At 34.1% G+C, this 13901-nt stretch overlaps 1 protein-coding gene across 1 annotated transcript in view; it reads right to left on the minus strand.

Annotated features, from left to right (window-relative positions):
• The window catches only part of RIC1 (RIC1 homolog, RAB6A GEF complex partner 1), a 46334-nt gene that overhangs the window by 26811 nt on the left and 5622 nt on the right, over window positions 1-13901 (minus strand). Inside the window, exons 2-3 of the mRNA XM_066569468.1 lie at window positions 9846-9953; window positions 5639-5715 (exon numbers count right to left, since the gene is read on the minus strand). Coding sequence (XP_066425565.1) covers window positions 5639-5715; window positions 9846-9953 — 185 coding nt within the window. The remainder of the gene's footprint in view (window positions 1-5638; window positions 5716-9845; window positions 9954-13901) is intronic.

Genomic DNA, 13901 nt, shown 5'->3' on the forward strand with positions numbered 1-13901 from the left:
GAGATAGATAGCTTTTAAAAATGCCAGAAAGACATGAATAGAGTAACCAGGTATATAAGCAACAATACAGCTTTGAAAACCATCTTATGAACTAGTTTCTTCAAAAATTCATACTGTTTAGATAACAACTGATTTTCAAAGCATTTTCAGAGACTTAATAACCTACACCACTGAGGTCTTATTCTAAATTTACACAACATCCTTATCATTCCCCAAATGCAGGCTCCACTTGAGGATATGAAGAAACCTGACAAAAAAGACTCTCCAATTACCACATTTAGTTAATTAGCCGTGTAAAATTTTTAGATTTTGTCTTTTTTGAAAGGCAAAAATATCCTCAGCACTAAGTCACACATGCTCTTCAAGCAAAAAAACTTCAGTTACTCTCCTTGGCAAACCTCTAAACAGAAACAACAACCAGATCAGTACAGAGAAGCCTCTGATGGTGTTACTCACCTCTTTACTGTCAAGCATAAGAATAGCTATATAAATTCATTTGGAAAATCCTCAAAAAGTTTCCACTGTACCTTGCCGCAGCTTACAAAGCTGAAAATTTGCTTTTATGCACTGTCACTTTCCTTAAGCAATCGAAGGCAGAGATAAATTTTATTTTAAAATGCTACAATCTTACCTTACATACATTATTTTTCATGTTTTGTCTTGTAGTTACTTTAGGAATTGGGTGGTAAAACCAGACCGAACTAATTGAAGCAGGACTTTGTACTTGTGCTCACTGTAGGAAAATATCCCAGAATGTGGGCTAATGGCCAATACTGATTCTCTTCCAAATCTGCTCTGAACTGGGGCAAAGCATCCAAGACCTGGAATAAAACTGCAGGGTACTCTGGCACAATTTTAATAAACTAAACACCATACAATTACTGCTTTCTTCCCCCTGTTTTTAGTCTCACAAATTAAGCAGGATACTGTAAGTTTTCATTAAGCATGAATGACAGTTCACTCCAAGAACAGACTGGCAATTCCTAGCCAAATATCAACAGTGCCAGAAAAATTTTCTTTGACAGAAAAACTACATTCCTAAAATATCACAATATGACAAAAAAAACCCCCAATAGATTCCAGCAAGAAAAATGAAAAGTTTCCTTTTTTATATATAAATATTCATATGTTGCACTTACAGCATGAGCATTTGTTTCATCATAGAAGTCTAGTAACAGGTTTTTACATATAATATGCATAATACTGAACAAGTTAGTTGCCTAACTCTTACCATACCTACATGAGTAGATTTCATATAGATTAAATCTCTAAAGGTATAAAATAGTGTTTAAGAAGCATTTCCCACTAAACTTTCTTTCAGTATTTAACATGTTCTAAATTTTGTAAGAGCTATGTCCTCAGTTACTAATACAACAAACTTCAACAGATTTGTGGGCTCCAGCAACAAATTTTAATTTTGGATTTTAGTACTTCCATTAAAACACTGGATTTCAGAATATAAAGACCATTACAACTGGATTATATGAAAAGGAGACAATCATGTGAAATGTGCATTTTTAAACAGGAAATCAATTTTCCTAGGCTCTGATTCCATCTGGTTTAATACAAACAATAGCAGGGTGCAAGAGAAGATCACTCAACCTTACTTTCCAAAATCTCTCTATTTCATAATACTGAAAGATAAGGAAAAGCAAAGACTCTGGCATTCAAACAGGATGGCATCTTAGCCTCAATTCACACTTTAGCTCTCTTACTAAATGTGTGCTGATTAGATTGAGAAAAAAAGAGAGACTTGGCCCTGAAAAAAAATCATGCTGCGATTAGATATGCTAGAATGCATACTAAGCTACAAACAGCCCAAGTATTTCTGTCGCTTCTCATACAGTTTTGTTTCACTTTCCACATTGAAGCATTTTGTTTGAGCTGGACCAATAAAAAACTTTCATAAGTGCAATTACAGTTTTCACAACAGCTGCATGCTAGAATAGCTGTTAAAACACCAGATACAGGCAAGCTCTTCTGGTCGGTGTTGCTCAAAGGCTAACAATTCTGTATAAAAGTAACTATCAATTGGAGGAACATTTTCTCCACAAACATCCCTCCCCCGGACAACTGACGTGCAATTTTGACTTTCAGCAAGTCATTTGATCCTTTTCTTCAAATCAAAGCTAAACCATTATCAAGCAAATTTTAAAGCAGTTATTTAAAATATACCAATACCACATGAAGTTACTTTACTTCAGTGTCCCAATCCAATCTTGAAGACTGCAAAAAATTACTGAAGTCAAGAAATTATCTACCATATACCTAGTACCTGCTTTTCTGACTACCCACTTTTTCTTTCATTTATGGTAAATTATGCACAGTTTGTTTAAACGAGAGCTAAGCTGACAAAAGGATCTAAACACAACCATTCTCAGTATTTTCACCTGCATGTTAACAAACCTAGCTGCAATTTCAATTTCAGGATACTGAATAAACTAGGAAATTTTGCACTAGACCAGTACTGTGGAGCAGCTGAGGATTTTACTGGTGTGTATTCCCAGCACATGACCATCTTGTTATATTGATATGCACAACTTAAGAAATCTGTTCAAGAAGAAGTTGTATTAAGAGGGTTTCCCTTTCTCATTGTAGTCATGACATTGAAGTTTTGTATTTCTGCCAGAACTGGCCACTATTATTTAAAGAAAGGCTACTAAAGAACAGGCTTCATTCTACTTACAAAAAGTTAGTAGATATGGGCACTTAATAAACATCAACAATTAGTAATAATAAAGTAAAACATGACTGTACATTCATCTCAGTTTTTACTAACTAGTTTCCACCAGATGTCACTTCACTAATGCAAGGATTTCCTCATACTTTTTCCAAAAGTCATCGCCCTCACTCGCACTTTGCCCAGCATAGGTAAATAACCACAAAAGACAGAGCTGGAAGAGTCCTAATTAATATCACCATGACTGCAAAACTGTTCCAAGCAAATGCTTTACCATGAACCATAAGATTTATACAAGTATCACTGAACAGTCACTTCATGCTTTTCAACTTCCAGTGTAGCTACTCAGTACTACTTCAAAGTCACCATTTTCTAATGCCAGCCTTTTATTAAATGCCAACTTGCAAAATAAGCTACTAGAATCCAGGACAGGGGACAGGGAGAGTTAAAAAAGGGAGATAGGTAGGTTTAGTTTCCCCATCAGGTCAACAACCCGACTTCACTTAAGGCACAGCTGCATAATCACTGCTGCCAACACAGAGGAAGGAGCCAAGAACACACTGTTACAGGGGGAGAAAACAGTAAGATGTCCCCTTTCAAGCATGAGGCAAGTCACATACAAGGCCTTTCACTGATCTGTAATGGCTTCAGAGTGAAGAAAACTAATTTGGTATTGTTCAGCCCAGCAGAAGTGAAATCCGACCATTTCAATGAAATAATGCCTTTGGAAAATGAATATATGCCAAAAGAAAGATAAAAGTTTCAATTCTAGCTTTTGGTCTCATTTGTCAGTTTGTTCATTTTAGATTGGAGGGTTTTTGTTTGATTAACCTCTGCCAAGTATTTGCTCTACAATGTAAATTAGTGAGACTGCCTACGGGCAGCACACTGTATCTGCACCTGCAAAAGAAGTTCATTCCATTTTAATAACTTAAAGAATCATTTGACATTAATCACAGGAGACACAATTCATCCACAAATACTTGTGTTTCTTTTGATCTAATGTAATCAGAACAGTAGTAATTTTATTTAGGTTTTCAAAATTGAGGGCTAAGTATAGACAAGCTAGTCATCCCAGTGAATTCAGTGAGATCATTCATCTTCTTAAAGGTAAGCACACACAATAGTCTTAGGAGACTGTGAGGAACCTATTATAAACACACAAACACCTTGTCCTACTCTACGGAATTTGCATTATAGTCCTTTTTGGGCTATACAAATGTATTTTAAAACCCTGATTGTTCAACACACAACTAACAACTAAAACATGCATTTTCAGGTCAACAATTCATATCAATTACTAAACTTTTATAAAAGTTTTATATAAGTTTACAAAGTTAGACTGGTTAGTCACTGATGGCTTAATAGGTATTTTCAAGCCTTCGTACAAGTGATATTCTAAGCAAACTTGACAAAGCTTCTTTTTCAACTTTTATTTTGTGTTTTATATATATTTCCATAAGTTTTCAGATTTTGCCAATTAAAACACCCCCCAAACTTTTCAAAAAGAACAAGAAAAACTCGCAATAAACTACTGCTTAGTTTTCTGCATTATGTAATGTACAGACAAGGATCTACTATCCCTTTATTTATTTGGACAAGTTGCAGCAGCAGGCTGTCTGCCTCTTCCCCTGATGACAGTAAGCCACATGTGAAGAGTCAGCTTGAAAACTGCTATTCAGTTCTCCAATGAGGCAAGTAAAGTAATATAACTTGTCTACATTAGTCTTAAGTTTCTAGAAAAAAGAAAAGTAAATTGCAACAATAAATTCCAGTTAATTCCAGAGCTTTGAGGGCTATTTCACAGGTCAAAAGATGGATTATAGCCATAACAGACAAAAAATTTTCTAGTCAATAAAGGAAAATTCAGTTTTAAATCATTTACTACCTGCTAAGTAATTTCTTCCTACACATATTTGTGAAAGAAGACAGATTTTGAATTTAAATATTTTTGAAAACTCCCTTTATTTTCTTTTAATGTTCATGGTTTAACAGTTACACTGAAAAGAAAAAGAACTCAAAATATCTTCCTCTTACATGACATCTTAGGTAATCCAATACTCCTCAGAGATGACCATGTGGAGAGATCCATGATTCAACTTTAACTCTTTTTATGAATGTGAAAAAAAAATAAACTGACTAGTACTATCATAATGATGAAGATATATAGAGAGATATATTAAAAAAAGAGAAAAAGTTTCTAGCCAATTAGAAATCGAGAGTGTGCTATTATGTGCATGGACAAATTCAATCCAACCCATGACTACAGATTCTGTCTATCTAAACACACAGACACGTACACATAAACTCCTTGAAGTTTTAGTTTGTCCTGGGCATTTCCCAATTTCGTAAAATCCAAAATCAACTAATCCAAAATCAACCACAAACACACCCAAAATACAGTCGCAATTTAAATGTGTAAGATGTATTCTGTCATTCACAATATGGAAAATAAGATGAAGCCGACAACATAACCATTCTTACTAAAAAGTATCTATTTGCTTTCAAAAATACTGGGATGTTATTCCCCATTTCTTTTAAAAAGACCCTCTAAGTTATGAAAACATCAGGGACAGGATCTATTTTTGAATTGTACCTTAACAGTTCCTAAGACGTGATTTTTTCAACTGAGTTATTCAAAAGGCATCATTAAATCTTGTTGCAGATCATGAACACAACAGACTACCTCAAATTATAAAATTAGACTTTACCTGCTATTAAGCTTTTGAGAGCTTGTAAGAAGGACCTAAGGAATCACACCAGCACACAGCAATCTACTTGAACTGACTCTAACTGACTCTACCCTACACTAACTCTAACTCATAGGAATGATGGTTCATATACTCATCAATGTTAAAACATACTCTGTAATGAAGTATCTTTTGTCATAAAAACTGCTTAGAAGTTGTCTAGTCATATTTTTTCACACTGTGAGGATCCAAAGTTTAAAATACTTACTTAGGATATATTGGCTCATAAAGATACTTGTCTCTTGCTGATGGGATTTCAAAAAATAAGATGTATCCATTTGCAGTCTGAAAGAGAAATACTGGTAAGATAAATATCTAGTCTCAGCATCAGTAAAATCTGCTAATCTTATGTGATTTCTATGTATGTCTCATATATTGAACTCAAATATACATTAATTCAGACATTTAAAATACTGTGTGTTTATAGTAATTCCAGATAAAATCCATACCCACCCTTAAAGTCAAGTGAATTGAAAAATGGAAAAACAATCCTGTTTATGCACCAGTCCATCAGAAATTTTCCTCCAACTCATACAAACCTATAAAACCTGACAACTATTTCAGATATGTAGAAATATCTGAATATTTCTAAATAATTCCTATCAACTACATGAATTATGTAGAAAACAAAGTAGAAGGTGGGAAGTACCTGAATAAACTCTCCAAGTGTTTGAACACAAACGGACACTACTGAATGCAAAGAGTTCAGTACTGCCTCTCAGTGTTGGTCATCCAGGTAATTACCAAAAATCCTCACATCACTTATCTTTAGCTACCACAAAACCTGTAAAAATTCAATCCCAAGCCATGTTCTGTCATTCTGGAAGAATGACTTCATACTATATACAGGGAACAAATACAAATCATTTAGTTACCTGATGTTCCAGTCATACCTAGAAGCTGCTTGCATAAGCTTGAAACAAGTAGATGACCAATAATGTTATGTGTTCAAAGCAGTGTCATTTGTTTACAGCATGAATTTATTTTCTGGGCAAATTGGTAAATGCATTTTGGTTAAATAGCATTTCCATCCAATTATTTTAATATGGGCTGGGCATGTATCCAAAGCACTGGAGACAAAAAGCACTGAAATGAACGGTTTCACATTTCTTTGCAAGATTGGTTTCCTTTTCTTTGAATAAAGCAACACTCTTGTTAGCTTAGTGTATCATTTCATAGATGATATTCACATTTCAGTCAAACATTTCGCTTTAGAAAATTTGTGCTTTGGCTTTGAATTCCAAGAAACACTGTTATTCTCATTCAAAGCGAGTATCTTTTTCAAGCAAGAATAAAATCTGAATAATAATGGTGAGCTTGAGACAGGGTGACAATAAATGGAAGCCTTTCTGTGTGCTGTAATATCATGTTCAGGTATTATGTGGTAAAGAACCGTCTTCATTTCTAACATCTTTACAGGTTCATTCCATTACATCATTAAATATTTAACCCCTAAGTTACCTTATCCTGGAAAGAAGAGTAAAACAATACTGTGAAGTATCTTTATACTGATAATAAGGTACAAAGGGCCTTACTGAACACTATTCAAAGCACAAAGTTGCTATTGTTACAGGTTCATTTCTAAATAGAGCCTCAAATTCCATGAAGAGGGGGATGAAGTGTAGAAGCATTCAAGCACAGACTTCTGGCAAATTGATCATATTAATTTACAGAGGTTTCATTGCTTTAAAAACATTTGAGTGAAACTTACTAAGTAACCATCACTGTCATCCATTCCCTGATCATTCTAATCTTTGACAGTCAGAAGTACAAACACTGAGAATCTTGCCAGGGATTTCATAACATGGTTTCTTGCTACCATGTTTAATAAAGCTCTGCCTTAGCTATGGGAATGCACGCTGAAGAGCAGCCTGTATTGAAGGACTGCCTGTAACGTGGGAAGGACCAAAATGCCTTCTACATTTCTCCATAATGAAGCATCTTGACCCAATTCCTAAGTTTGATTTACTACTAGAATTAGCTACCTGGATGTATGTACTAATCTAAACAAGAAAAAGTATTTCCCAGTAACACTGGAAAAATCACAAAGGCAGCAATATGAAAAAAGAAACCACAAAATATAAGGGGTAAAAATAAGATCTGTCTAGGAAATGTGCCAACAGTTTAACAACAGAAGATACTAGTGGAAAAAGAAGTTAGAATTTGTAGGGGATGGTGACACTGAAAATTGCTTAAGCTTGTTTAACTGCATACCTTTACAGTTACTTGAGGTACGTTATAAAGCTTGATATACTGGCCCAAAGTCTGCCTGCAGTACAAATAATATTTACCTCAAAGCATATGCAGTTAAGTGATGTGTTTTCATAAAGACACTTTGAATATTTGGGCTGTCAGAAACAAAACACATGGTGTATCACTGGTATGGTGAACATAAAATTCAGACTACATTCCATATGATGATGTCATTAAAAAAAAAGGAAAAAAAAAAAAGAATGTACCACTTCATTAATAAGTACGTACTAAGCCTTATCTTCACCTTCTTAAAAACAAAGACTTACTACAGAAAATTACTACAACCAAGTACTCATGAGCACAGGTAGTAATAGGTGATAAACATCACCTAACTCAGCTTTCAAACTGAAATGTTCAAGTGTTGCACAGGACTTCAGTAATTAAGTGATGCTAACTCAGTTCAAAATCACTGGGTTTTTCATTAAAAACTTGCTTTGTCATCGCTCCTTCATTTGAATGTGTTAGTTAAGAAAAAAGAGAAAACTATTCACTTGGACAGAATTCTTCTTGGGCTGAGAGTATCACACATCTGCAGAAACACCTTCTTCATTAAAGCTCCAAAAACTGACTTTCTGCCCTGTCTCACTACAACAAAACCAGCAATACTGTAAATGCGGTCTTTCAGTAGGACTCAATAACTGTTCCAAATTAAACTATATCTTTTTTTTAAAGTATACTGCAAAACAGCTTATGTTAAAACCACCATAACTAGCATGCTTGACTATATCATTTGTATACATACACCTAGGGATGAAATACCATCCTATGAAACACAAAGAATATTAGAAATCTTATTACAGTCATTATTTTATAAATGATGATCATTTAGAATTTTAATTCACAGAACTTTAGCTTACAAAATGAGACTTTATGGGCATTTACATTCTGACACTATCTGCCAAAAAGAGCACTGTACATTTAGTTGCAGAAAAACTTTAAAGTTCAGTACTGAAGTGGCAAAAACTAAAGCTAATCTGTCAGCTGAACCACAAGGTCTCTTGAGCAAATGGATCACAACATCTCAGAAAAAAAAACCCCACAATATGCAAAGTAATTAAATATAAAAATTCAAATTTCCTCTGAACTATTACTTAAAGGTTTAATTAAAATGTGTTTGGTGCAATATAAAATTGAAGAACTCTTTTTGATCCACAACAAAAATTACAGAGATCTTTCTGACTTTATTGATAATTATTAGTACTCACTGAGAATATAATCTGGCACTAACAGAAATATTTAACTTCATTGATTTCATCAGATACTTCTAGGCCATTTTAATACTTTAGACTAATTATTTACTTGCATTAACTTGCATTATGCAAAAGAAAACCAGACCATGGGAAGCTTAGCTGATTTATGATTATCATGATATTGCTAGAGAGAATAACTCCTCCATAAATCATCTAGTGTTTTCCACTAAGATAACAATATCTAATTTAAGATCTGGCCATAATGTTAAGACCTGACCAAAAGACATCAAGAGGATTATCCCATATTGCAACTCTTATAAAACTGTACTTCCACCTTTCTTGTGTTCACCTTGCACCTCAGACTTCAAATACTGCTGCTGAAATAGTCCAAAGTACTGTGAACACAGCACCAGCTATGAAACAAGACTTTATTTCCATGTGAGACAAGATCTCATCTCTAAGATTCCAAACAGAAGAGTTCACATATCACTTATCACTGCCCTTGTTTCTGTGTTCTCAGTTACTTGCAATATTTTTTAACCACCAAAAGCCAGTAATAAGACCACAGTTTCATCTCTTAAGACTCACCTTTAAACTCTATTTATCAAGTTAAACATAATTATGTTACCTAAGTCCACAACTATTTCTTTCATTCACATAACTTTACATTACCGTATTATTTGTTACCAGATTACTAAAGTAATGAGATGTTGTATCACCCCCTGCCTATACATCTAACCACTGTTTTAAGACAAAGAACTGCAGTTCATTCTCACAGGGAAAAATTAATGAATTTTAACAAAAGAAAGCTTCTATTGTCTAAAAAGTCCTTGGTATCATTATATATTTTCACAAGACAAGTATCAATTAAATGTATTTACAGTCTGCAAGGTTCTATAAGCACAGAAATTGGTAAAACAAACTTTTGTTTGCAATAGTTTAACCAGAGTAAGAAGGAAAAATTCTACTCACCGAAACAGCTATCATTGTGCTGTCAGGCCGCCATTCTGCTTGTTTGTAAGGTCCAAACTGAGAAGCTGCTTTTGAAAGTTCCTTGTAGCTTACGATTAATACACTTGGCTGGGGGAAAAAATATAAATAATTATATCTCATATCTAGTAGGAATGAAATGCTTTATATGTTGTGCTATACCTGTTAAGAACTATGTCTCCTTAAACACCTACAACATGTTTCCCTTGAAGGAGGTTAAAAATGAACTTTAAAGAAACTTCATGGAGAACTGTTGCCACACTGTCATTCCCTAATCTCTTTCAAATCCAGGATGTTTGAATAAAATACTTAATTACAGCACAGTAAGGAGTCATTACAGAATACAGAAATAGTTTCAATTTAGATAAAGGGTAACTGATGCTTAAGATGAACAGACACACCTCAAACAGGCTCCTATAATGACAAGGACTGTCAAATGAATTAGGATGAAATATTCTATAGAATATTTGGTACAGACAATTTGCTTAGTTTCTACTAAATGAGCAGGCTGTTGTATTAAAGAGAATGATAATCAGGAAATTTGTTTTCTAGAACAGGTTGTCAGAACCTGCTGAAAATCCACCTCTACAGTTAGCTGGAAGGATTTTGCAAGTAATGAGGTGCCCCCATTAGCTCCTTTCCTTCTGGGAAGGGAGAAAAGCTTTGGGGTGATGGAAGACCAGACAAAGCTACCATGGGCACTAAGCCTTCATTCCCTTTCATGAATGCAGTGGAGAGCTGCAACACAAAAACCTAATGCAAAGTTGCCCTTCCTTGCTCTAGTGCTTAGAAATGTTAATTCTCCTTAAATATATTGGACATCTGTTTCTATTTTCTTGTTCTTGAATGAATAATAGTTTTCAGCTTAGATGGGTATTTCTCCTTCCATTATCCTCCAACACTTAAAGGACACAAAAGTTAAATTAAGCAGGACATACTTTTTGTTTTGTCAAAGAAGTTACCCCTCATCTTCATACCTAACTTTATCAATTTCAGTTGTCATTCAGATTTGGATCATCAAACATTGTACCAAAAAAAGCACACTGAAAGGGAACCAAGAGGGTACAGAGTAACCACTCATTTAACTGAAATTAACCACAATACCACTAGGCAAAGCTCCCCACTACAACCACAGGTGACAGAAGTTTAATACTGTTCTTTGCTTACTTGATGGACCAGGAGAATCAGTACAATAAATATAAGACATTAATTCTATCCACAAATCTTGTGAGTGTCCATCACTCCAGAATTTAGTAATCCTAGTTAGAATTCCATCCTATTTGGAATCACTTCTTTCAGTTTCCTTTCAGCTGAATTAGTGTCACATGGGCAGTCTTAGCTTTGTAAATTCACAGCATGACTCGGTGTGCAGCTAATGGCATTATTCTTTAAATTTCACACCCACACAGAACTGAATTATCAAAAATAAAGTCAAACATTTATGAAGTATAACAAGCACATTAATCTTTACCCTAAGAACTATTTGAACCAGCTTTTTCAATTTGAATGGCTTATTTTGCATCAAATTATTTAACATTAAATAGATAACTAATTATTATTACTAGCAGATTCTAGTTGATTGTTCTCAGTGAACCACACAGCCTTTCACTGATTGGCTTAGAACCACCCTAACTGCCTTAGATATACTGAGAAAAAGCAGTGTCTTGGTAATCTGCATCATTACTGCAAACCTGGAGATCATTTTTAAGCACTTCCATGCCTGAAGCATTTTAGCTGCTGGCAAAATTAGAAACTCAGTAATACACAATTTTCTTTCTATATTACTATTTTTACAGAATATAATTACAGTATTTATAGTGTAGAATTCATGTGACACCGATTCACATAAAGCTGCTATTACATCTTTGAAGATGGAAGAACATTCTATGTACACATCAGCTACAAGATTTATACAAATTTATTTTTAGGCTTTGTGACTCACAGATGAGGACTTAAGCAGTTAAAAATTATTGCTTGCATTCAAACTGTTATCTTTCTGTAGTTTAAGTAGCTTCTTATTAGAAAGCAGACCCACTTCGAATTAAATAGGTCATAAATGTTACCTAGCGAGATGTCAAATAAGGAAATATTGCACTGATACTATTAATTTCCACATACTCCAGAACTCAAAAGCATGAATTCAGACATGAAGAAAACCCTAACCCCGTTTAAAAGCTTTCCACAGATGTGTGAATGGTCTGGATTAACAAAGATAGAAGGAGAGCTCAAGACCCTGCTCTTCTTATGCATGAGAAACAGTAATTTTACATCTGAAGTCATTTATTATATCTAAAGTGACTGAAAACATATATTGGCACAGGAATATTTCTGTGAACAGGAATATGTGTCCACCTAACTACTTGACTCAAGCACAGCAAGCTACTGAACATTCATTTTAACAAATAAAACCAAAGCAAACAAAAAATCAAAACCAAACACCAAAACAAAACCACCCACCAAAAACCACCAAAAGTGTCGGGGGGAAGGCTAGTTAGTTAGATACTCTCCTCTTTTTAGTTTTATATATTTAATTCATCCCTGTATAGAAATAGTAGGGGTTTAGATTCTATTAATTAGAATTTTTCCTAAATCTTTACCTTTTTTTCTGTTAAGAAACCCCATACCTCCATATAAGCTTCATTACAATTCCAAGTCTTTTACTCTTCTCACTTCTGCATGCAGCTACTAACATTATGAAGCTATGCAGTTAAGCTCAACTAACAAATTATGCCCACTGTCACAAAAAAAACAATATATTAATCCTTCTTCTTTAAAATGCTTAAAATCCACTTGCTGAAATATTAATGGTAGAGCCACAGCTTTGGGAAAAACTGGATTCCAGAAACATAGCAAAATAAAGACTTGTTTAAAAAGAAGTAAAAAATTTATTTAGAGGAAGAAGTAAACACCTTCAGTTGTTAAGGAAGAAAGAAGTCAGTAAGCAAGTCACAATTGCAATTTAACATTAAAAAAAGCTCCCCAAAATAGATAAGAAGAATATCTAGCATTTTTTAATCTGCTGCAAAGAAAATCTAGCATTTTGTTATGGTACTTTTGTCTCTCAGAAGGAATGTAAGGTCAGGCAAAACAGAAGCTGCCACTCATTTACAAAAGGAACTGTGGCAGTGGATGTTTACAGGATAAGAAAATCGTGAAAAGAAAAATAAGATATGCAACCTTAAAAACAATAGCACTACTATTACTAACGTGTAAACAAACTCTCCAGTACACTAATTAAAAGTACTGAAAAGAAAAAGAACTTGTTCTCATAGCTAAACTTTATCTTCTTCCATCAATCAGCTGTGAAAAAGAACATGTTCCACAGTTGTTACTCAGAAGTTTTTATGCTTCACAACAAGGTTTTTCTAGAATTAAACATGCCTCTTTTTTACTGGTGTGAGATTATAACATGAAAGCAAATCTGGTTTACATTACCAGAAATTAATTGCACTATTTAGTAAAACAGCAAGGTAGCAAGAAAGCTCCATCCACAAAGCCACCTAAATTCAAACTACCTAAAAACTCACAGGTGCTTCATTGTCAGTTGTACATTAAGAATCCCTCTGGACTTTCCACTATGAAATACAAGATCTGTATCAACATCTGGACAAAATACCTATGCAAACAATCAAAAAAACTGCAACATAAAACACCACAGCCAAACCCATGATGAAATAATCCCTAATTGTTACTGTTTAACTTAATTCTACCTGACCTAGTACAGCAACTTGCTCACTTACCAAGTATTAGCAACATAACCTATGTCAGAACACTTAGCCATGTATAACATATTTTTTATTAAAAAATCTATTAAGGTATACAAACCCTGCAGCAAATTCTCTCAGCAAGCTTAGATATGGGAAATTACCAATTAACTTACCTTAACACAAGCTTTCTACAACATTTGATGAAAATGCAAATCAAACTGACATTAACCAACTGGAAAAAGATACAATCATTTGACAGAATATAAAATAATGAAAAAATTTAGTTTCCTTAAACCAGATTCTCTGGTTTGACTGCAGGTTCATGACAAAC

This window comes from Molothrus aeneus, chromosome Z, assembly GCF_037042795.1.
Source record: "Molothrus aeneus isolate 106 chromosome Z, BPBGC_Maene_1.0, whole genome shotgun sequence".
Classification (NCBI taxonomy): Eukaryota; Metazoa; Chordata; class Aves; order Passeriformes; family Icteridae; genus Molothrus; species Molothrus aeneus.